Below are 25,022 nucleotides of genomic sequence, written 5' to 3' on the forward strand. Positions count from 1 at the left end.
CTAGGATCAATAACAAACCAAGGAAGTATACTGTGCTATTCAACTTTGTACTATAGGCACTAGCCAATGCAATAAAGCAAGAAAAATAAGTAGAAGGCATAGAAATGGAAAGGAAAATATAAAACCATCTTTATTCACAGACATCATCATCATGCACATTTACAAAATTTTAAAGACTGTACAAAAAAGCTATCACAACTAATAACTGAGTTTAGGAAAGTTGAGTATGTCAATAAGTATTCAACACTTAACTGGATTTCTACACACTAGCATGAAAAAGTAGAAAATGATATTTTAAAACAATGCCACTTAAAACAGCACTGAAAAATATGAACTACTTAGAGATAAATTTGGTAACATATGTTCCAGACCAGTATACCAAAAACTATAAAATAATCTTGTCAGAAATTAAAGATCTAAAAAAAAAAAAAAAAAAAAAAAAAAAAATGGAAGCAAGATCATGTTCACGAACTGGAAAACCTAAAATTGTTACTATGTCAATTCTTCCCAATTTGGTCTATAGGTTGAATGAAATCACAATAAAGTCCCTGCAGGCTCCTTTCTGAAAAATTGACAGGCTGATTCTAAAACTTCTATTGAAATGAAAGTACCTAGAAGAGCCAAAATAATTTTGAAAAAGAACAAAGTTGGAGAATTTGCCCAGACTTCAAGACATACTATAAAATTTCACTAATCTTAATAGTGTGATATTGGCATAAGAGGGATAAAGATCAAAGGAACAGAATATAAAATCCAGAGATAAAGCGTAAACATAGACACTTACATCCAATATATCCAAATGATTTTTGACAGAGATGCCAAGGTAATTCAATGAGAAAAGCAGTCTTTTCAACAAATGATGCTAGAACAACCAGGTATCTACACACCACCCTTCCTGATATTGCAGAAAAGAAAAATAACTCAAAATGGATCACTGGATCATGGACCTAAACCTAACAATTAAAACTATAAAATTTCTGAAAGAGGTCATGAGAGAAAAATCAATGTTACCTCAGAATCACAATTAGAAATCTCATATAACTAGTGGAGATATAAAATGATACAATCATATTTCAAAAATTCAACAGTTCTTTATAAACTCTATGTTTTCCACATTGATTCAGCAACTGTGCTCCTATTCACAGAAATAAAAACATATGCTCCATAAAAAACCAGTACATAAATGTTCATAATCACCAATAAATGAATGAGTAAGCAAACTGTGGTGTATTAACATAAGAGATTACAACTCAGCATTAAAAAAGAATAACCGGGCAGCCCGGGTGGTGCAGCAGTTTAGTGCTGCCTGCAGCCCAGGGTGTGATCCTGGAGACCCGGGATCGAGTCCCACATTGGGCTCCCCGCATGGAGCTTGCTTCTCCCTCTGCCTGTGTCTCTGCCAATCTCTCTATATGAATAAATAAATAAATCTTTTTAAAAAATTAAAATTAAAAAATCAAAAATAACCCACGTAAGCAACAAAAGGAAGCCTGGCACAGAACACTGTATTCTATATGATTCCATTGATTAAAAAAAATCTAAAAAAAGCAAAATGAATCTATAGTAAAAGAACAATGATTATCTGGAGATGGGGGTACATCACAGATGTTTTCTATTCTGATTTCAGTAGTGGTTTCATATAGGTATACACTTCTCAAAACTCATGAAACTGTATTTAGTTGGTTAAAATGGGTTTTCATGGTATATAAATCATACCTCTATAAAGATAACCAAAAATTTATGTATTAATGGCAGAATTCACGAAAAAAAATCTCAAAAAAATCTATTTTTAATATAGCGAAATGCCATCTTACCATCTTGTGCATCTCTTAAACTATGAATCTCTTTTAGAAAGTAAGCAATGTTTTTGAAAAAATTACTCTTATGCCTAAGTACATCAGAACACTGGTTAATGATGTATATTTATTAACCTTAACTAAGAGAACTCTTAGAAAATTTCTGGGAACTGAACTATTTTTTTTTTTAAAGACTCATTTATTTATGATAGACATAGAGAGAGAGAGAGGCAGAGACACAGGAGGAGGGAGAGGCAGGCTCCATGCCCGGAGCCCGATGTGGGACTCGATCCTGGGACTCCAGGATCGTGCCCTGGGCCAAAGACAGGCGCTAAACCGCAGAGCCACCCAGGGATCCCGGAACTGAACTATTTAATGAAGTTCATTAGTGACATTAGGATGATTTCTTGCCCAACTGCAATAACAGACTATAAACAGAAATCTCTATCATTTTCTCTATATAGCAGACATTTTTAGTTGGCTACTCAAAAATGAATGGCTCCTTTCTCTGAAGTAACATACAGTCTGTATTACTAAAGCAAACAAGGTGCTCACTTAAAAGTTCCCTGAGTATGGACAGAAGTGTTATAAGGAACTTTGAAGAAATTTCCTTAAAAAGGAGGGGTATGTCCTTTCAATCTTTCCAACTCCTTCCAATCTAGAATGCCACCATGATAACTAGAGTTTGAACAATCATCTTAGACAATATGCTATTACTTGTGATAAACTAAAGATGATGGATTAACAAGAAAAAGCCTGGGACACTCGGTGACTAAGAAGCAACCAAACCAGTTCTTAAATGCCTGCCTCCAAACTGCTTGCATATAAAAAAGAAATTAATTTCTATCTTGTCTAAGCTATTTGTCTGTTTTTTAACAAACATGTGATTATGGTACTAAAGTAAGCCATTTTTGATGTGAGCATTTCAGCAACTAGCTTTTTTTATTCTTAAAAAGTAAAAGACTTTTAGTGAGGTGACACATTTTTTAAAAGATTTATTTGAAAGAGAGAAAACGCATGTGGGACGGCGGTCAGAATCTCCAGCAGACTCCCCACTCAGCGTGCAGCCAAGGTGGGTTTCATCTTACCACCCTAAGATCATGACTAGAGTCTAAATCAAGAGGTGGATGTCTAACCTACTGAGCCACACAAGTGACCCAATAAGGTTGTTTGGTTTTTTTGTTTGTTTGTTTGTTTTTTGAGACTACGCAGTTACCTTGGTTTTTAAAACCTTGCCCCAGTCATCAATCAAAACAATAAACTATCTTTTTTCATTTGCCAAATGATTCCTCAATTTGGAATAAAGCAGTCTAAGAGGAAAAAAATCTATCTCCCTATCTGTGGGGAGAAATTTTAAGCTGCATTATTACTCCATTAATCTCCGATGAAACTTTAAAAAAAAAGTAAACTGTATTATCACTCCATTAATCTCAGGCAAATCTATATGCTCCAGTGATTTCTACCTTCATGCTTGCTCTATATTATATGGTCTACACTGTTAATTTTTAAAAGGCTCAGAAAAGAACCAATAATGCTTAAAATAGCTAAGAGGAGCTTCATAGAAGTCCTACAGCAATATAGATAAAAGAAAGAAGAGCATACAATACACACATACTGGTTAAGTGTGTTTAGGCTCTGAAGTCAATAACAACTCCATCACCTGCTGGCTTTGTGACACTGGTTACATTACTTAACATTCTTCCCTCACTTTTTTTTTTTTTTTTTTTTAATGAAAAACGGGAATAGTACTACCTCATCAGGACCTTGATGAGAAAATGCATGTAGCAGGCAAGCAGCTAGACAGTTTCAGGCATTTAAAAAGAAGTTTTAGAAACAGCAAAAGCTCTAACAATGTGTATAACATGTAAAGATCTGACATGAAATATAGATTCCTATTAGTGAATGACTAGAAATTTAAATAGAAAAACAAAAGGGCTTTTAGAGATTAAATGATTCAAAAAATAAGAAAAAAAAATCAGAGAATATGCATATCCATATGTATGAAAAGATGCTCATAACTTCATTAGAAATAACTGAAAATTAAAACACTGAGATATTTCTTAAAATAGAAAAAATTTAAGTTTCATTAATGGACATTTATACATTGCCCATAGGAATGTAAACTGACACATTTTTTAAGAATTTATGGCTATAACTATCAAAATTTAAAGTGTAACTATACTATTACAGGAAAAAAGTGAACCAATGTTTCTCACAGCTGATGGTCTAACAATAGTGCACCCATCCTATAATGCAGAATACCAACTGTTTTAAAAAACACACATAGAAAAAAATGAGATATATCTAAATTTGCTTACTTTAAAATATCTTCAGACAATGTTAAGCAAAAAAGCATGGTACAGTAGAAGCTGGAGAATTATCCCTCATGAGTTTTTAACTACAAATATACCCATCATCAACAGAATGCATAAATGAGCGTAAGAGTGAACTATAAGTACACATTGTTAGAACATAATATTAAACTTAAAAAGTTGCAAAAGAATAGTATATTTTACTTACAAAAAGTTCAAAAACATGTAAAACTATATATAGACACTTATCCTAAACATATATAATTAAAACTTTTTAAAAATCCAAAGGGCGCATCTGGGTGGCTCAGTCAGTTAAGCATCTGCCTTTGACTCATGATAAGAGGGTCCTGGGACTGAGCCCTACATCAGGCTCCCTGCTCAGTAAAAACTCTGCCTCTGCCTCTCCCTCTCCTGCAGTGGGGAAAAGGGGTTCAACCCTACCCCCACTCCCTGCTCACTCTCATGTTCTCTTTCTCTCTCAAATAAATAAGTAAAATCTTAAAAAATAAAAAAAGAAAAAAAAAGAAAAGAAAAACAGAAAGATAGGGGCGCCTGGGTGGCTCAGTCTGGTAAACATCTGACTCTTGATCTCAGCACAGGTCTCCATCTCAGAGTCGTGAATTAAAGTCCTGCATTCAGCATCATGCTGGGCATGGAGCCTACTTAATAATAAAAAAAAATACAGAAAGATAAACATAAAATTTAGGATAATCTTTAAGAGAAAAAAGAATGGAAAGGAAAGGGCACCATAAGACTATGCAAATGATAAAATGTCCTTTTTCTTACTCTGGGTATTAGGCACATGGGTGTTCACTGTATCACAATTCTACCTTATAGGTGATTTATATATTCTACTTTTACGTACTCATATTTAATAAAAAATTTCAAAACTGCTTATGTATATACACACACAAACATATGCAAAACACAAAATCTGTAATGACAAAAATTAGATTACTGGTAGTTACCTCCCCATGGGGGCAGAGAACCTTCACAGGTTTTATTGCTTGAATGTTGTTTGAATTTGAAACTAATTATGTAAAAAAAAAAAAAAAAAAAGAAACTAATTATGTAACTTTTTATTAAATTTATAAAATAAATAACTTTTCTTTTAAAATTATAACTACAAAACTGTAACCACATGGAAAATGTGTTAGTGAATTCAGCTGAATGAAGAACTATATTTATACTGTGATTACCTCTATGTACACAAAAAGGGAACATTAACAAGAATGGAAGAGCTGGGGTAAATCTGATCTAATAGACTAGCTGTTTTCATTTTTTATAGTTTTAGTTTCTTGGAAGTTACATTTCTTGGAAATATTTCGTGTTTCATTAGTTACTACCTCACTTGGAGAGAAATTAAAGAAAAATGACACTGCAAGAAAGCCAACTCTCCACCTTCAGGGTAACCAAGTGAAAAATCTACCCACATGGGAAGGCTGAATGAATTACAACCAATTGACAATGGATAGCACACGCTGTGCCAGTAAGTGCACTCAAAACAACAGGAGAGGATCCCCACCACACCAAGGAGATTACATCAAAGAGTTCTGAAGTGCATATGTACATTTTAGCGCTTTCACTGAGAACTGGCACTGCCAAGTAAAAGTGCAGCATGGGCACAGATGGCTCCAGAGCTCAGGGAGCCCAGGAATGTGCTGAAAAAGGAGAGGGGTATGGAGGGACAGGCAGAGAAGGACAGAGGAAGGGAAATTTTTTCCCAAAATGTGAGGTAAAGATATGACATAACAATCACAGTCTCAATACCTATAAAAATATTGTACAATCAGAAAGCCAAGTGCTGAGGGAACAAAAATAGAATGACTGGAATAAAAATTTAAAGGAACTCAAAGTTAGAATGAGGAAGAGGCACCAAAGACACACACTGTTTGGAGTCTTTACAAGTATCTTCTCTATTCTATCCATTATACAAATTGGCAATTTCCACAAAGGCAAGAAAAACAGGGTTAAAAGTCTATTTCCTCCTCCTACCAAAAATATCACCAGTATGAGATGCAATCAAAACCTTTAAATAAAAAACTCAATGAAAACATCCTAAAACAGATTTGCAGGGAAAATATGTAATCTGCTTCCCGAGCTTACCACTATTAGAAGCAAAGGCTTAATGTAATAAGGGCTATGTAATAAGCCCACTGCTGTTAGGGTACCCCCACCTCCATTTTCTTTCTTCCTATCAGGGTTTCTCATGCCCATTTCTGATCATCAAAGTTTCATGAGCTTTTTCTCTTCCAAAATACCAATTCTACCTCCAACCACCATCATCACCATCCATACCTCTCCAAAGGCCCTTTTCCATCCACCCCACTGGCCTTGCCTTCTCCCTTCTTCTTCCCACACCTCAAATCTTTTTTTTTCAATATTTTATTTATTTATTCATGAGAGACAGAGAGAGAGAGAGAGAGAGAGAGAGGCAGGCAGAAACATAGGCAGAGGGAGAAGCAGGCTCCGTGCAGGATTCGATCCCGGACTCCAGAATCACGCCCTGGGCTAAAGGCAGGCACCAAACCACTGAGCCACCCGGGTTGCCCTCAAATCTTTTCTGAAAACAAGCAGATTATAGATGTCAATGTTTGTTTTTACTTTATTTTCACTATTTCCTGCCATTTTGCCCCAAGATCCTGTCCATAATTAACTTTAAAACTTCTTTTGAGGGACGCCTGGGTGGCTCAGCAGTTGAGCGTCTGCCTTCAGCTCAGGGTGTGATCCCGGGGTCCTGGGATCAAGTCCTGAATCGGGTTCCCCGCAGGGAGACACAGCCTCTGCCTGTGTCTCTGCCTCTCTCTCTCATGAATAAATAAAATCTTTAAAAAAAAATTTTTGTTTTTGAGTTCTGTAGGACTTAACAGCAAGGACCCAGGCTCAGTGAATACTTTCACATATGCACTCCTGTGATCAAAGCCTAAGTCTCCTGCTAACAACTTATCATATGGATGCTGCCCACTCTTCCTCCTGGCTTTACATACATAAGAATGCAAATGTCATAAAACCAAGAAAGAACACATCTGTTGCCATGTGTTTCCTCATGTATTGGTCACCAAGTCCTATCAGTTGTACTTCCTAAGTATCACTTGGTCATTTCTCTCTCCACTCCTACTATCCCTGAATGGTTTCTCACATCCAGCCTACTCTACGAGCCTTCTCTCTGCCTTTGGTTTTTCCCTATTACAATCTATACACCTCAGAGCCCACAGGAGTTTTCCCTCTGAAACATAAATCTGATCATGTCATTATCCTCCTTAAAACCCTTCAGGCATTCTCCCAGAGCAGATGGAACAAACTTTCCAGGTTCTTCATGTCATCCAATCTGGCATCAAACATCACCTTTCAGTCTTGTCTCCCATCTATTAAAGACTAGGTATTAAATAAAAAGTATACCTAATGAAAGAATAATTGACAAGGACATCCAGAAATGTTGGGACAACTTATGTATTATTATTTATGTAACTGACAAACTTATTCATCTCATTTTAGTTACCACTGAAAACAAACTTTTACAAATAAAGTTCTGTCCACATAATTTATTAAAACTGGGTTAAGCAGTTTAAAACACTGCTACTTTCTTTTTTTTACAGTATTTACTTATTTGACAGAGCACACACAAGTAGGCAGGATGGCAGGCAGAGGGAGAGGGAGAAGCAGGCTCTTAGCAGGGAGCCCAATATAGGATTCGAAACCAGGACCCTGGGATCTTGACCTGAGCCAAAGACAGATGCTTAACTGACTGAACCACCAAGGAGCCCTCTATTTTCAATTCCAATACTAAAAAGGTAAGGTGGATCACAAAGAACCTAAATCAATAGCAATTTTCTAAAATGAATTCTAACACAGATTGCCAAATTTCTCAGTTTCTGAGAAATGTTCAAGTCAGCTCTTTTGGGTTCTTAATAAGTTTGTCAGGTATATCACACCTACCACATGAGAAAGTTTGGCAACAAAATCAAAGCTCCTTTAGAAGACAAGTGTCTGCCTACCTTAGTGAGTTTCATTCATTTTCCATCTTAGATATTCCTTGAGATTAACAGATAAACTACCAAAACATGCTATTTATCTTAACAGATCCAGTATTAACTTGCCTAAGTAAATACTTCTTTTTCAGAACAAATTTATAAATTTATTAAAGAAGCCAGTTTAGTGGACCCTGAACTTTATGGGCAACTAATATTCGATAAAGGAGGAAAGACTATCCATTGGAAGAAAGACAGTCTCTTCAATAAATGGTGCTGGGAAAATTGGACATCCACATGCAGAAGAATGAAACTAGACCACTCTCTTTCACCATACACCAAGATAAACTCAAAATGGATGAAAGATCTAAATGTGAGACAAGATTCCATCAAAATCCTAGAGAAGAACACAGGCAACACCCTTTTTGAACTCGGCCATAGTAACTTCTTGCAAGATACATCCACGAAGGCAAAAGAAACAAAAGCAAAAATGAACTATTGGGACTTCATCAAGATAAGAAGCTTTTGCACAGCAAAGGATACAGTCAACAAAACTCAAAGACAACCTACAGAATGGGAGAAGATATTTGCAAATGACATATCAGATAAAGGGCTAGTTTCCAAGATCTATAAAGAACTTATTAAACTCAACACCAAAGAAACAAACAATCCAATCATGAAATGGGCAAAAGACATGAACAGAAATCTCACAGAAGAAGACATAGACATGGCCAACATGCACATGAGAAAATGCTCTGCATCACTTGCCATCAGGGAAATACAAATCAAAACCACAATGAGATACCACCTCACACCAGTGAGAATGGGAAAAATTAACAAGGCAGGAAACAACAAATGTTGGAGAGGATGTGGAGAAAAGGGAACCCTCTTACACTGTTGGTGGGAATGTGAACTGGTGCAGCCACTCTGGAAAACTGTGTGGAGGTTCCTCAAACAGTTAAAAATATACCTGCCCTACGACCCAGCAATTGCACTGTTGGGGATTTACCCCAAAGATACAAATGCAATGAAACGCCGGGACACCTGCACCCCGATGTTTCTAGCAGCAATGGCCACGATAGCCAAACTGTGGAAGGAGCCTCGGTGTCCAACGAAAGATGAGTGGATAAAGAAGATGTGGTTTATGTATACAATGGAATATTACTCAGCTATTAGAAATGACAAATACCCACCATTTGCTTCAACGTGGATGGAACTGGAGGGTATTATGCTGAGTGAAGTAAGTCAGTCGGAGAAGGACAAACATTATATGTTCTCATTCATTTGGGGAATATAAATAATAGTGAAAGGGAAAATAAGGGAAGGGAGAAGAAATGTGTGGGAAATATCAGAAAGGGAGACAGAACATAAAGACTCCTAACTCTGGGAAACGAACTAGGGGTGGTAGAAGGGGAGGAGGGCGGGGGGTGGGAGTGAATGGGTGACGGGCACTGGGTGTTATTCTGTATGTTAGTAAATTGAACACCAATAATAAAAAATAAATTAAAAAAAAAAAAAAAAAAAAAAGAAGCCAGTTTATTAGCTTATACATATCAAAGTATGAGTTCTCATGAGAATTATTCCACTGTTGAATTAAATGTTATAGGATCTTGCACACAGATTCAAGAATAGCACCATCTGTCTGGGTTACAAAACTCAATTTCACCATGGTATCACCAAAGAGCAACAAAATATCATTTTGTACATATCTCTTTCAAGTAATTTATAGACAACTAATGAGTTTAATCTATTTGGAATCAGGACACTTGACTCAATCCACACAACTTATTACACTTTGTATGTAAACCAACATACTTTTAAAAATGTTTTTAGTAAAAAAAAAAAAATGTTTTTAGTAACTGAAGTTTAGTTAAGAACGTGTATTTTGAAAAGTAAATATTTATGGCCTTCAGCAGCTGGGATGTAGATTTATGCTGATATAACTTCTAAATGTTATATTGCTCAGGTGCTTTATAAATCTGTAAAATTAAAATGTGCCTGTTGTTGAGAATAATTATCATGAAAGTAAATGTTCCTAAAATATCTACGATTATAACACCATATTTTTTGATAGAATTTCAATTCCTTTCTTTCTCTCTCTTTTTTTTTTTTTTTTTCTTTTTAGAGGGAAGAGGGAGGGACAAAAGGAGAGGGAAAGAATTTAAGTAGGCTCCACACCCAGCATGGAGCCCAGTATGGGGCTTGATCTCACAAACCTGAGATTATAACCTGAGCTGAAATCAAGAGTCATACGCTTAACCGCTTAACCGAGTCACCCAGGCACCCCTCAATTCCTTTTTTTTTAAATGCGAAAAGAACTTACAAAGAGAATGATAAATAAACTCATCCATGTACTCTGAAGAACATAAAAACAAAGCTGAGAAAAAATTCATTATATTCCCGAATCCAAAACCAGAAAATACTTGCCACTCCAACTTGTAATTTAAATAACTAATATAGGCATGACTATTATAGTTAAAATATCCTCTACAGCTCCACTCCACTAAACCCTAAGGCAGACCACAATACACTGAAATTCTAAATATATGTAAGTGCCATTTACCCTAATCTTCACCAGTGGAAGAATTGCTAAAGTGCATTTATGGGATACAAGATAGCGTACTAGGTAGTCTCAAATGAGTAGACCAACAGTATAAAACTTTGGTCTCCAACTTTCTGCTAAAATTGTAAGAGATTATCTCAACAGGATATTTTTGTATTTATCCTAAGGCTTTTCTTAATGATTACCTCAGTCTCACTAAAAATGGACCTCAGGATGGTATCTGATGTTTGCTAGACAGACAAGATGTAACTTTACAATTCTACTCAAGTCTACTCCTCCCTTATGATAATTTGCTTTGATCCCCCAAAAGCAAAAATCTCACGTCTACTTAACTTGTCCCAATATCCACTCTTACCAGTTAATGTAGTACCAACTAAATTCATTTTCACTGAAACTGTCTGAAAACAAAATACATTGAACCACCAGACTCAGGACCTGGGAGGCAGATGTATACAAGCAGGGCAGGAATTCTTAGCACACATCTACAACATATGAATGCCATATAGCCAAAAGTAGAGTTCTTCCTAGGGTTTTTGCTCATCATTAGTAAGAACCCCATCATAAGGTACTAAACTGGCAACAACTTGGAGCGAAAAGCAGAACATAGTAAATTACAAAGAGAGAAGAGGAGGCACTGACCAAAGAAGCATCCTTTAAAATAAGATTTTCTAAAGTGGCTGACTAAACTCTAAAAGCAATTTCAAAGGAAAAAGACCAGAAATATATGGACAATGGCACTGGTATTTGATATGTTTCAAGGAGGCTTACTAGGAGCCCTTCTCATTTGGGCAGATGTATGTCGATTCTAGTATGACTAGCTCAGAATTAGCTTTATAATTTTAAAGTGTACACTTAGGAAGATGACATCTGACCTACTTAAAATGACCATTAGCGGAAAATAAAAAAATAAAGACTAATTACAAGCACATCAAGTAAAATGCAAAATTTTTAGCTACTTCTTTTTTTTTTAATATTTATTTATTTATTTTATGATAGACATAGAGAGAGAGAGAGGCAGAGACACAGGAGGAGGGAGAAGCAGGCTCCATGCCGGGAGCCCGACGCGGGACTCGATCCCGGGACTCCAGGATCGCGCCCTGGGCCAAAGGCAGGCGCCAAACCGCTGAGCCACCCAGGGATCCCCTCTTTTAAATTTATTTACGCTCAAGCTCAATATATTTAATCTCTGAATTTGAAAAGCACTCAGGCTACAACTGAGACTGCCCCCGCCCTTCCTTCACACTTACTCATATCTTATATCCTTTTATCTTTGATTTGAGGGGTCTTACTCTTTTCTAGCACTGGCCCCAGCCATGGCCTGGGTTCTTGCTACCAACTCTTGCCAGACTCCTTTCATCAACTAACAACTTTTCTTCTATCTTGCATCTTTCCTTATGCTCCTCCACTACTGTTGCTCCTAAGCCCACAAACACAAATGAGGCTCTTGGATTCTAAAAAATTTCTTTCAATCTACCTTTCAAACTCTTACCATCCCCACTCCCAAATCCCTGCTTGCTTCCTGGATCAAGCTTCTCCAGCTGAAAGTGTACCACTGATTCATTTTTCAACCCACCAAAATCCAGAGTCTACCCTCAACAGTCAAATATAACGATTTCAATTAAGTACCCAGCCATCCAAATAGCAAATTTCCTCATCTTTCACTCGTTACACCTCTTCTTTTTAAGGTCCACTATGACTGTCTCCGAAAATCATGATTATCCTCTTTATCTTTATTGCAGAGAAAGCAAATTATAGTAGACTGAAAAGCACATATAACATATATTCATGACTTAAATGTCTAGTCTTCATGAAAAGTAATCCTGGACTGAAACCTAATTTGTTTTAAATGCACAAAATTTAAAGGATGAGTTACATAGTTCAACAATTCTAGTTTGTCTATGTAAGAGAGCAATCCTAGAAAGGCTTTTAAACACATTATTAAATGTAATACCATTTAACACACTTGTTTTTCCTCAATTCAGTTCTCATAATAGTTTCTATATAGTCTTGGATTATCTCCTGCTTTTAGTTTCATATCCCATCTGCTCATTTAAGATTCACGTCTGTCCAGTTTCTGAAATATTTGTCACTTTAGTCATTAGCATTTTGCGTAATACAGCACTGTTTTTTTTAAAGTTCAGAACTGAATTATTTTAGAAAACTGATTATTTTAACATCACCATTTCTTAATCCAAATTGGCCTGCCCACACTTCAAATTTTCCACCTAACAAAAATTAGATTTCAATAAGCTTTTTTCTAAGATTTTATTTGAGAGAAAGAAAGCACACGTACACGCGCGCGCACGCGCGCGCACACACGTGAGTGAGCAAGAGAGAGCATAAGCAAGGGGGAGCAGGAGACAGAGGGAGAGAGAGAAGGGAACCCAACGGGGAGGGGGGAGGCGCCTCAATCCCAGGACCCAGAGATCATGATCTGAGCCAAAGGCAGATGCTTACCGGACTGAGCCATCCAGGCACCCCAGATTTCAACATGTTTTGTAATTTTTTAAAAGGAAACCAAGAACCAAGACCATAAAACAGAAGTGCTCTCCTAGATACCAGTCAGTAAATATTCTCAAGGACAGACTTATCAACTGAGCTTCCAAAGAATGTCCTTTCCATTCCTCTCTAGTAACTTTCAAGATCCAGTTTAAAACCCCTTCTGAGTGTTTCTGGCTACAAGGTCCTATGCTACCTGTCAGTGGTGCTCCTCCCCTGCACTCAGCACATGGCATCTTAGAAATTAAATAATACATGTAGATCTTTTTTCCCCACACATCAAAGCATTAGCCCTTTTATAAGTTCAAACCAGATTTTAATCACTACTGATGTATATACATTATTCACAAATGAAATCTGTAAGTCCTAAATTTCTCAAACATAACATACAAGAAATTAACACTTTTAAATACCAGTTTATTGGCTACTCCATCCAATCTCACCCGCAATTCCCTTTTTCATTTCACTATGGCTCAGAAGTCCTCATTTACCACACAGAATAGCAAGTAGAAAGCTTCTCTCTGGTGTAAGTGAAGGAAAAAAGGTAAGGGAAGAGCTAAAAGACAAAGAAATACAAAAATCTTTTCCTGATGACATCACAGGACCTGCCACTATTCTCAAAGTTTTGATTAAAGTGTATCAAAGAGGAAGCAGCAGTTGATCCCAACAGGAAGGGAAGGGGGGTGGGGAGGAAGGGAAGGGAAAAAGGGAAAATTCTCCCCATGGGGGGAGGGGACGGGGGGGGGGGGGCGGGGGATGGGACACACATCTGCACCTCTCAACACTCTTTTGATAGCAATCCTCTCTCCAATGCCTAGAAAAGTGCCTAGGTGCCAGGCTGTCCTCACTTCCCTTGCCTGGGGCCAAGAAGGGTTTTTGGAGCGCCTGCTCTGATTGCCAACACTACACAGTCAGAGGATAAGTGTTCCTGACATTTTAAACAGGGACAATAAATTTAAGTTCATTCCCATAAAAATGCTACCATAAATAATACAAGTAATCAAGTACAACACAACAAAAATAAGCTAACCATCATTTGTAGCAACAAAGGATAACTTTCTACATGGGAGAAAAAACTGAGAAATTAACTTTTTAAAAAATATTTTAAAATACTGAACAACACCTATATGTAAAATTCTACACCTCTGGATAAAAACTTAGGCCACTAAGTTTTCCACTGACTATTGCAAAACCTACAGTTGGGGGTGGGGGAATTCACTCCTTCAACAATATCTAAAAATAATTTTAGATGCTGTTGCATTATTAAATGGAAAACAGAAATTAGCCAGTAGTTGAGAATATATACTTTGTTCAAAAACATAGTAAGGGTTGTGACATGTGTGTCAGACTAAAACATGATTTAGTCTTTAAGAAGAAAAAGATATTTATTAAGTACTATTTCTGACATTCCCTGAGACAAATCTCAAAATGTTAATAGAACTACTATTTAAAGTTCAAAGAGCACTCTGGAGCTGCCAAGGAATTAATCGCTTAAACTCCCAAGGAAGAGCCACAGTTCAATTTCCAGGCTCAGCCAGTCATAACTTAGGGTTGGTACAGCAAAATCACTCAGCATATTAAAGATACACCACACAACTGTGAATCACATATACAAATGAAAATTTGAACATCCAAAGATAAAATTCGAGTTATTCTTCTCAATGATGGCTTATTTATGACAAAAGACACAGAACTTAATCTTCTGCTCCCCCTAAAACAAGTACAAATACAACAAAAGTGCCATACTTAAAACAACTAATTTTGCCATTGCAACTTCCTAGTGAACTGCCTAGGGCTACTCTCTGACTTGAGCTGTAATTTGTTAAGTCACTAAAGAACATTCTCTAGTCTTCCCTTAAAAGGTATCCAAAATGATCTTTCATATTTCCTGCCCTCCATATTTCCATCAAGTTTATTTTAGGAGAAACTGAGGCACATAACCACAACGCAACCAACCCGATCTGACTAGTTACTAATAAAAAATATGAATACCACTCAATTTTCCCCATTACTGCCCATTATGCTGGGCTCATGAAAAGTAATCCTAAACTAAAGGTTGAACAAAAGCCCTACCATACAGCTTAAAGAATGAAAATGAAGGACTTCTGGATCAAGCCCCAAATAAAATCTCTAACAGGTTCCAAAATCTATAGGTTGCCTATTATACTACAGAAAACGAAATAACTAACTGAATTCCTATTCCTTTGATGTATGATAAGCACACATTTCTTGATCAGTTGTGAGTTTCTTTAAAAAAAAGGTTAGAACTCACCTAAAATATTACCAAGCCACAGTACATATAGGCTAGAAAATATATATTCAGAATACTGAGCTAAAAATTTAAATAAATTCAAAGAAAAATAACATAATTGTGGTCAGGACCTAAATGAGCAATGAGAACTCCCTTGGGAAATAGAGAATAGTTGTTCAGTAATTCATTCATTTAACAAATAGTTAATGAGGGCCTAACTATTAAACAGAAGGCAAAGATGATGTAGCAGGGTCACTGCCCTACAGAAGCTCATGTGCTTATCACAGGTACAAAGAAGGTACATTTACAGAGCAAGAGTGACTAGTTCTGCCAGTGAGAGTTAGGGAAAGCTTCATGGAGGAGGTGATATTTGACCTACTTAAAAGATGAGTAGGATTGTGCCAAACAAATATACACATGCAAAAAAATAAAAAATAATTTAAAAAAATAAACTAGGATCTGGTTCCCGAGTTACATATCCATATGTTTTTCCTTATTTCTCTTTAGGACATTAAAATTCAATCATTAAGAATTGCCAACACAAAATGTTTTTTTCACACCAATTATACTCTTTTGAATACTTTACTTATTAGCTCTCAAATTAAGCCCAGATGGATTTAATCATCTTTCCTATTTAATGAAATAATGTAGAACTCTGTGAGGACGCTTCATGTGTCTTACACAAAAATACTTCCTCAGACACTTATCAATGCTCTTTGAGAGAAAAAAAAAAATCCACAAGTTTTCATGCAATATACCGTTTTAGATGGTCAATCTTTGAAATTTCCACTCAATATTATAAAAATTTTATTCACAATTAATCCTATATTTTATTTGAAACAGAACATTTCCTCAAATTTAAATATCAAATGTCTTAAAATATATCCAATTGATGCAGTGATTTAGGACAAATTATGACTTTATTATAATAAAGAGATCCAATGATGAAATAAGAAAAGAATATTTACCTGCAAGTTTACCTAATTCTCTTTATCTTCCCTTGCCATTTTTTTCCCTTTCCATTTTTTTAAGTTAAAGTTACAAATCTAAACTATGCAAAATAAAGACACAAATGAAATTTTAATACAATCAACCCAGGAGGCTCCTTCAACAGTAATGGAATTTCACCACACTGGAAAAACTAACAAAATGTAGAAAGCTGTCAACCAGGGCTCTGTGCTATTTCACAGTAGTAAAACTACAGTTTTAATAGGATTTTACCACAATTCACCAAGAATAAGAAAATAAACATTCAGAAATATACATAATAAACCAGAGTATGGAGAGGTCAATGACATAACATTTTCCCTTGGACACAACTGATTCTCCTAATTCTCATCTAGAAAGAAAGAAAAATAAAAAGTCATCTTTCTTCTTTTTTTCCAGAATACAATCCAAATGTACTCTGAAAGACATTTTCTTAGTTCAAAAAAGGAAAACAACTCTATTCCAACAAACATAAAAGCATGCTAACATAAATGCAAGCAAAACAGGCACTCTTAAAAGAAGACTATGAGAGCCAATTTATGGGGATAAAATCTAATCTATACCACAAATGATTTTTTAAATTAAAGAATAAAACATCATAATAGAGTAGGGGGAACTGTCAGAAATAACATCAACCGCAACATTTTAATTGAATTTAAAACTTTTATAACAACTAAAGGAGAGAGAGAAAACTATGTCAATGTACATAAGTGACTTTATACTAAACAAAAATTGGGCAAGCATACATATTTCATTCATGCAAATGAGTCTGAATTTACTATTCCTCGTTTATGTTAATATTTACCGAGATTAATGGAAAATCGTCTCCCCTATGTAATGAAGTGAATTCCCACAACAGAACAAAGCTAACACCTTCAAATCTTTCAAATAAACAATGAAAGCACATACTATAAAAGGAAATTATCTGAACAGGATCAGAAAGAAGTTAAATGATTCAAGAGGGAAAAAAAGTTCTAAACTCCAAGAACACATTACAAATATTGATTCATTAATTCCAAAATTCTAAGCAAGTCCTACGAAACAAATGTGTGTGTGAGAGAGAGAATTTTTTTTAACTATACCCCACAGCACATTTTTAGGCTACCTAACTACCTCACTTTGCAATGCATTAGATATTATTTCTCAAAATACGAATGTTTTTAAAAAAAAAAAAAAAACACAAAATAGAAATTCTGGTGGCCAACACTACAGAACACAAATAGCTTCTGGAGCAGATTAGCACACAATACATTCTAAACAAATGGCACTAATAACAATGTTGCAGAAATTCTTTTTCTCAATTTAATATATAGCTGCAGAGCACACTTCAGTAATAATAATACCCAATATTCAATCATATTATTAATTTTCTTAAACTTTAATCTCTCTCACTGGCTAGTTTCACTGGCTAGTTTCTATGAAAAATAAACATCCACTTCCAGGAAAAAAAACAAACACACACATCAGTACCTTCTACTACTGAAAGAGGGAACATTATTATTATTCTCTTCTATCAAAAATAAGTCAAATCATTTCAGAAAAAATATCTAGTCTATCCCTGAATCAAACTTTTGACAGCTGTATTAACTATTCATTAAAAAAATCCAGATAGTGCTCATTCGGCAGCACACATACTAAAAAAAAAAAAAAAAAAAAAAAAAAATTTCCAGATAAGCAATCTTTTTACTATTTACATTGAGTTTCAACTCAATTTCTTTTTCAACTCAATTTTAAATAATCTGGCAAACATAACTATAGAATGTACTTATCTTTTGCAAATGGTTGTCTCAATTTATAGCATATAATACAAACTGGTGACAGAGTATCCTCTTTGTTACTCTCAAGAGTAGAGGAGATCTCCGAAAGTGTTTGATAAATACAATTAACTCACAATTAACAAGGCTACATTAGCCAGTGAACAAAAAAGATGAATCCATTCTTACATATCTAACTAATATAATCCACTACTATAACTTAATGTTATTTAAAGGAATGCCTTAGATTTTTTCCCCAAATAAATACCTAATACAACCATGAAAACATGAGCAAAACATTCCAAAGAAAATGCTAAGCTATATAAGCCCCTGGGATAAACTCAATAAACACTTATAGTCCTAAAGGCAACCCCAGGCCTTTATTCTCACAAAGAAGAGAGTCCCAACCTAACTTCCTCTCAGTGAGCACTTAGAGCAGTAACACAGCAACATTATTTTGCACCATGGAAGTCTTAGGTACATTATTTTCTCTTTAAAATTATGAACTCATCACACGTACAAATGGCTCTTTAAAACGGTCCAGTAAACTGCTACACTATGCCTTAAATTGCTGTCTATTATGTACTTAAAAATATTTACTAGCAATTGGAGGTTAATATGGCAACTATTACCGGGTGGCAATTATTGCTATTAAAAATATATAAATACTGTAACACCATGTGCTACTAACAACAAAATGCTAAACAGAAAACATACATTAGCAAATTATGAATATTTTCATTAAAGAAAATAAACCATCATGAAAAAAAAGATGCTTGAAGTTTAAATACTAAAATTGTCAATTGGGATGAAAAAACACTCTGTGCATGTATTTTGACACTTGAGAAAATGAGAGAAATCCTTCCCTTTGCCTCATTTTCAACTCATAGCCATCCCCATTTGGTTCTAGCTTAAAAGAATAGATTTCAAAGTTTCTATATTTACAACTATCTTCTCTCTCTGCAAAAAAAAAAAAAAAAAAAAAAAGTCTCTTCAGAAAAAAAGAAAGGTCACCAACAACAGATTCCCTGAAAGCTTCATATACAGAATTAATGGTCCAGTCCTTCATAGGAAGTATGCACTATATGTCTATGTGTGTTTCAATTCAGGGAAGAGAATTTGATACCATCACCCAATTATCCCATAGTCAGGAAGATTCTAACAAATAAAACAACCTAAACGTGGAAGACACATACCTAAGAATTAGACCAACCCACCTCAAAGAGTATATACTTAAATCTAGCTAAAGAACACAAAATCACTTTCCTCCATATGATCACAGTAGAGAAACAAGACTAAAGAAACAAAACTAAAAATATATTTTTATCTGGAAATTATGTCTTCCCTCAAGGGTGAGCTGACACACCATAGGGTGGACTGTTACACTTTCCAAAAAGACAGATTTAACACACTTAACTGAATCATAACTGGCTGAATATGTAACAAGAGTCTTCCCAGAAATGTGATGGACTGCATGAGAAAACAGTTTTGATTCACAAAGGTAACAGCAAGGCATGCATTTAATGCAGCAGTAAGTAATGCAGAGTAAGAAACATGCAATCACCCATATCATACATACACAATGGCATTCTTCACGTTAGGAAATGGGGGTGGGGGGGGTAACAGACAATTTGGGAAATCTGATGCCATGCAGTAGAAAATCAGAAAGCAAAACAAGAACAAAAATCTTAAGGTAGTTGATTGCACAATCAACTTTTGTTAAGCCATAATGAACCCTTCAAGGTAATAGAAAGTGGGTGGATCATTAGTGTGGTACCAACTAATGATCTGTAGTTTAACCTCTAGTTTATATTTCAATGCACATTAATATGAGTATCTAAGTAAATTCTCTATAAACAATACTTTGCTCAGAAAATTGCAGGCCAAAAAGAAAAATACATGCTATCATTAAGCACATAAGAGTCCTTGTAATACATGCTTTATTTTAAACAGGAGATGATTTTATCTCCCTTGGAATTAACTATTCTATACAATGTACTTCAGACAACGTATTTTTAAAATTCTAGGTTCCTGCTGTATTTGCTTTTCAAGGAAACTCTTCATTTGGAATGAGCAAAAATTCACAGTATCATCAGCTTTTTAAGATTCTCAATTAAAAAAAAAAAAAATTAGCACCTTATCCACCCTTCATACACAAAAGAATGTAGACATTCTACAGTTGTTAAATAAAAAAGGTCAACCCATGCATTTCCTCAGCTCTTTATTTCAAAGTTGCCACCTAATAAGTAATACTATACACACACACACACACACACACACACACACAAACAACAACAACCCTCAATTCCTGGTTTAAAAAGGCTGAGGAGAGAAATATCCAAAGTACAAACCTTTAGTCAGTCATAAAACACAAAATCCTCTCCTATAAAATTGCTTGTTTCTCCAAAAGAATCTCAAGCATCTTATCTCTTTAACATTATCATCCTTGAGTTAAAAAAAAAAAAAAAAGATAAAAAAATGATATATCCTAAAGTCTGGCTACACGTATAATTTCATTGGTCTGCAAAATCTACTGTATATAAATTAGCCACATATACACAAGCCATTACCAGTCTGAATGATATATGGTAATTTCGGGCCTCTCTCCTCACTAATATTGGTCTACTTGGTTATTTTAATTACCTGTTAAAGTGTCAATGTGGTCACCAGCCACCAAACAAAAACCATTTTAAATACCCCTTAATCAATATGTTTGCTAATCTATTAAAGTCTCTGAATCTGACTGATACTAAATGATATACTGGGAGAGAGAAAAGAGGTGGCAAAATGAATTCTATTCCTATATGTCGAAAGATCAAGGGAAAATTATCACAGTACGAAGAGGCAGAACTGAAACTTGTAATTGAATTTTAAGACTGAATACCTAAATAAAAATGTTGGAAGAAAAAAAAAAAAAGACTGACCTGATCTATACTTTAAAGTACAGATATTATGTCACCGTCTTTTTGTAGGTAAAAATCACGTGTCTTGATGTTTTTTTATCCGCATAAGGAAATATTTAATAAAATAACACTTCCATTTGAAAAGTTGGCAAGAATGTGTATTTCTCCACTAGTCTCAAAGAGAAAAAAAAAAAAGCATCTATGCCTACCCATAATTAAATGTAACTAATTACAATTTGAACACTAAATTATTTATCCAGTGTAATTGTAAACAAGGATTAAAAGGAAATGATGCTTCTATCTACTGCAGGGGTTACAGAAAACAATTTCCAAAATGCATGCTCTCCAAAGGCAGTCCCCTCAAAAAGGGTACATGACTTAAGTTGGGTTTTTTTAAAAGCTAAATTAAACAAACCGTTCAGCCAATTTTCCAATTATATTCTACGCTTGAAACATAATTGCCTTACATCTGTTTACAAATCTTTGCTCAATATTTAAACAAATTCGTAGTCTCCCGGGCACATAGCTATACATACAGTAACTCATGCACAAAGCACATATTTAAAGACCACGCACCGCAATTATTAGCCTAAACGCCAGGTTTAACAAGGTGAATGTTTTCAGAGCTAGGTAATACGACCCAATAAAAAAGCAAAGATGGCATTTACCACCAAATGTCAGTGCCACCGCCAGGAAAGTTGCTGGAGCCCTATACATTTTTAATTTCGATGAATCTAGACGTCGTCGTCGGGTGCCAGGCTTCCAGGAGAACAATTGACACCCTAACTGCTTCAAGATTAAGGCAGGCGATTCAAATCCGAGGGAAAAGTTGTCAATTATCAGAGAGAGAGAGCGCGAGAAAGGCGAAGGCAGATAAAAGCGATGTTATCAAACCGCCCAGCTTGTTGCTTTTGTGTGTGTGTGTGGATTCGTTGTTAGGATAGAGAAAACAGTTTTTAAAAGACACAGGAGGAGAGAGGGAAGAAAAAGGCTCCTCCACCTTCCGTCGGCTCGGTGCAATGGCTTTCCGGCTCTCCGGCGCAGGGAGCCCCGAGAGGCAGGCGGCCGTCGCTGTTTACAATCGCAGGAGCTTCGGGTGCAAGAGTCCTTTACTGACACAATCGCATTCAATCAACTGTTTTCGGGCGAAATTGCAGGTGTCATTACGGAATTAAAAAAAAAATTTCGAAAGGCGGGCGGGCAGCCGATCCCGCAAGGGGGGCGGGCGGGGGGGGGGAGAAAAGGCTGCTTATCGCGGGCGCGGGCAGCACAAGGCAAAGCCTTCCACATTTAGGGGTAAAAAAGGGGGGGGGAGAGAGGGGAGGGGAAGGGGGTGTGATGGCAACAGAGGGTGGGCGTTCGAAGTGCGACCCAGAATCCGCAGCTTTGAGACTTCCACATGCAAATTCCACGCCGAGCGCCGCGCTCACAAATGATTTTTAAAGAGCCAAATAAACACTGGACGGGATCCAAGGCGAGGGAGAGACGATCCAAAAGGGGGAGAAGCGGCGGGCGGCGGGCGGCGGGCGGCGGGGAGCGGCGAGGGAGGGGCGACGTCCCGGCGGCGGGAGGAGAAAGTTGGTCGGCGGCGCAGGTCGGGCCCCCCCGCCGCAGCCCCCCGCCCCGCCGCCCGGCTACTCACCAGCGAGAAGAGGTTGGAGTGACAATCCTCCAGGCTCGCCCCGTTCGCCACCCAGTTCGCTGCCGCAGTCATGATCCTCCGCGAGCCCGGCCGCCAGAGCGGGGCATGTCGGAGCGAGGCGTCCGAGGCGAGGCCGGGCCGGGCCGGGCGGCGGCGCCTCGCCGGGGAGCGCGGGGCGGCCGGGCCGCCGCCGCCGGGGGAGGAGGGCGCGAGGGCCGGCGGGCGGGAGGCGCCGCGGCGACGCCGCGCCGGGGGCGGCGGGCCCGGGCCGGCGGGGGGGTCCGCGGCGGCCGCGCGGCTCCTTCCTGCTCGGGCGGCGGCGGCGGCGGCGGCTCCCGCGGCGGCTCCCGCGGCGGCTCGCGCGGCTCCGGCGGCGGCGGGGGGCGCTGTCCGCGCGGCCCGGCGCCCTCCCCGCCTCTCAGGGCCGCCGCTGCCTCCCGGCCGGCCGCCGCCTCCGCCTTCCCTGTGCCTCCGCCGCCGCCGCCGCCGCCGCCGCCACCGCCGCCGCCGCCGCCGCCGCCTTGTTTATCTCCAGCCACCGACTCCCCCCGGCCCCCGCCGGCGCGTGAGGGGAGGCGAGCCCCGGAGCCGCCGCCGCCGCCTCGGAGCCGCCGCCGCCGCGGAGCGCGAACTCGCGAAGGGGGGGGTGCGGACGAAGCCAGCGGGCGACCCCGGCAGCCGAGCGACGTCCCCTCCTTCCTCTTCCTCCCCCACCCCCCCCTCCTCCCCAGTCAGCCTCGCTTCTCCTCCCTCCCCGGGCTCGCTCGCTCTGACAGCAATGGCGGCCGCCGACCGCGGCTCGGCCCGCCATTGGCTAGCGCCGCGTCACGTGACGGGCGCCGGCCGCGCGGGGGGGCGGGGGCGGGGGCGGGGGCGGGGGAGGGGCCCGGAGCTGGAGCTGCAGCCGCGGCGGCGGCGGCGGCGGCGGCGGCGGCGGCGGCGGCTGGAGGGCGGCTCGCGGGCGGCGCTGCTGAGCCGAGCGCGGCCGGAGCCTCCGTCCGGGGGAGGGAGGGACAGCGAGAGGGAGAGAAAGAAGCGCGGGCGGCGCGGCTCCGCTGCCGTGGGCTGCCCCCGCGTGGGCGCCGTGCCCCGCCCCCCTCGGAGGCGCGGATCGGCGGGGCGCGACCGCGGGGCCCCGGGAACGCCCGTGGTCCCCGCCGTGGGCCCCCCGGGGCGGCGCAGGCGGGGCGGCCTGGCGGGGCTCTGCGGTGAGCTCGCCTGCCGGTCCCCCGGGCTGCGGGAGTGCCTCGGCGAGGTCGCGCTCGGGCGTCCGCGTTTTGCAGATGAGAAAACTGAAGCACAAAGAGATGAAGTCGAAGAGACCGAGTCACTTGCCCGAGGTCGCCCGGCGGGGAAGAAGCGGCGGCGGAACTCGAACCCCCGCACCCGAGCACCGTGCGTCCGAGCTCTCGCACTGGGTGTCGCGAGCCTCGCCCAGGGAGCTCCGCGGCTGCCGCTTGGCGCTTTCTGTGCACCGGGCGCTGCGCAACGAATCCAGAAATGCCTTTTGAGCCCTTACTCCGAGGCGCTGTGTGTGTTTATTCATTCAACGCGTAAATGTTTCCTGACCTCTTGCCATGTGCTGGAATGCAACTGCCAGGCGCTGTACTAGGGCTGAGTCGGGAGCAGACCCTCCCTCATTCATTCAATAAGGAACATTTCCTGAGAGCATATGGTCTGGGAGCCCTGAGGAGTGCCAGTCTGAGGAGGAGGCCTGCTCCCAACCCTCAAGGCGTTTGCTCCCTGCAGAGGTGGGGAGGAGAGCAACTCTTCACTCACAGGCCCCCAAACCTGGAAGAGCCAGCTGTTTCAGCCGGATCCTCCGACCGACGAAAACAGGGCAAAGATGGCGTGAAATACGAGAGACAAGTCTTAGACATGTGAATCGAGCTTTGGAACTACCACAAAAGATGCTAAAAGCAAAAGCCATGAGCAGCATAGTATGTATTACCATGGCCCGGCACTACCTTAAAACCCACTGACACACCATGTTATAATAAATGTGCATACGTTATTTCATATAATCCTTAGAACAAACACAAAAAAGAAGATACTATTACTATCCTTAGTCTAATAAGCCAAGGCTCAGAAGTGCGGTGACATCTCCAAGGTCTCCAGTTTACACCCCAGTCTATTTGGCTCCGGAGCACGAGCCTGAAACCTGAAGGTCCCACGAGCAGATGCCTGCCATTGGCCTTGGCATCCTCGGTTGTGTTATCTTGACCAACATAGTTTAATTCTCTGAACCTCTTTTCCTAATCTGTCAAAAAGAGATCCTAATTGCTGACCCACTGCCCTCAGGCCAATGTTGTGCATTTCTATTAAGATACTCTTGATTAAAATGGTT

The 25,022-nt window shown here is 39.2% G+C and overlaps 1 protein-coding gene across 5 annotated transcripts in view; it reads right to left on the reverse strand.

Moving 5' to 3' along the window:
- Nucleotides 1–22,832, reverse strand: part of MED13L (mediator complex subunit 13L) — a 297,211-nt gene extending 274,379 nt beyond the window's left edge. For all 5 annotated transcript variants that reach the window (XR_013366559.1, XR_013366560.1, XM_077875776.1 and 2 more), the window contains exon 1: nt 22,676–22,832. Coding sequence is in view for 3 of the 5 variants with exons in the window: in XM_077875776.1 (XP_077731902.1) it covers nt 22,676–22,747 (72 nt within the window). In the remaining 2 variants the exon portion in view is untranslated. The remainder of the gene's footprint in view (nt 1–22,675) is intronic.
- Between the last annotated feature and the right edge of the window lie 2,190 nt (nt 22,833–25,022).

Source organism: Canis aureus, chromosome 27 (genome assembly GCF_053574225.1).
Source record: "Canis aureus isolate CA01 chromosome 27, VMU_Caureus_v.1.0, whole genome shotgun sequence".
Taxonomy (NCBI): Eukaryota; Metazoa; Chordata; class Mammalia; order Carnivora; family Canidae; genus Canis; species Canis aureus.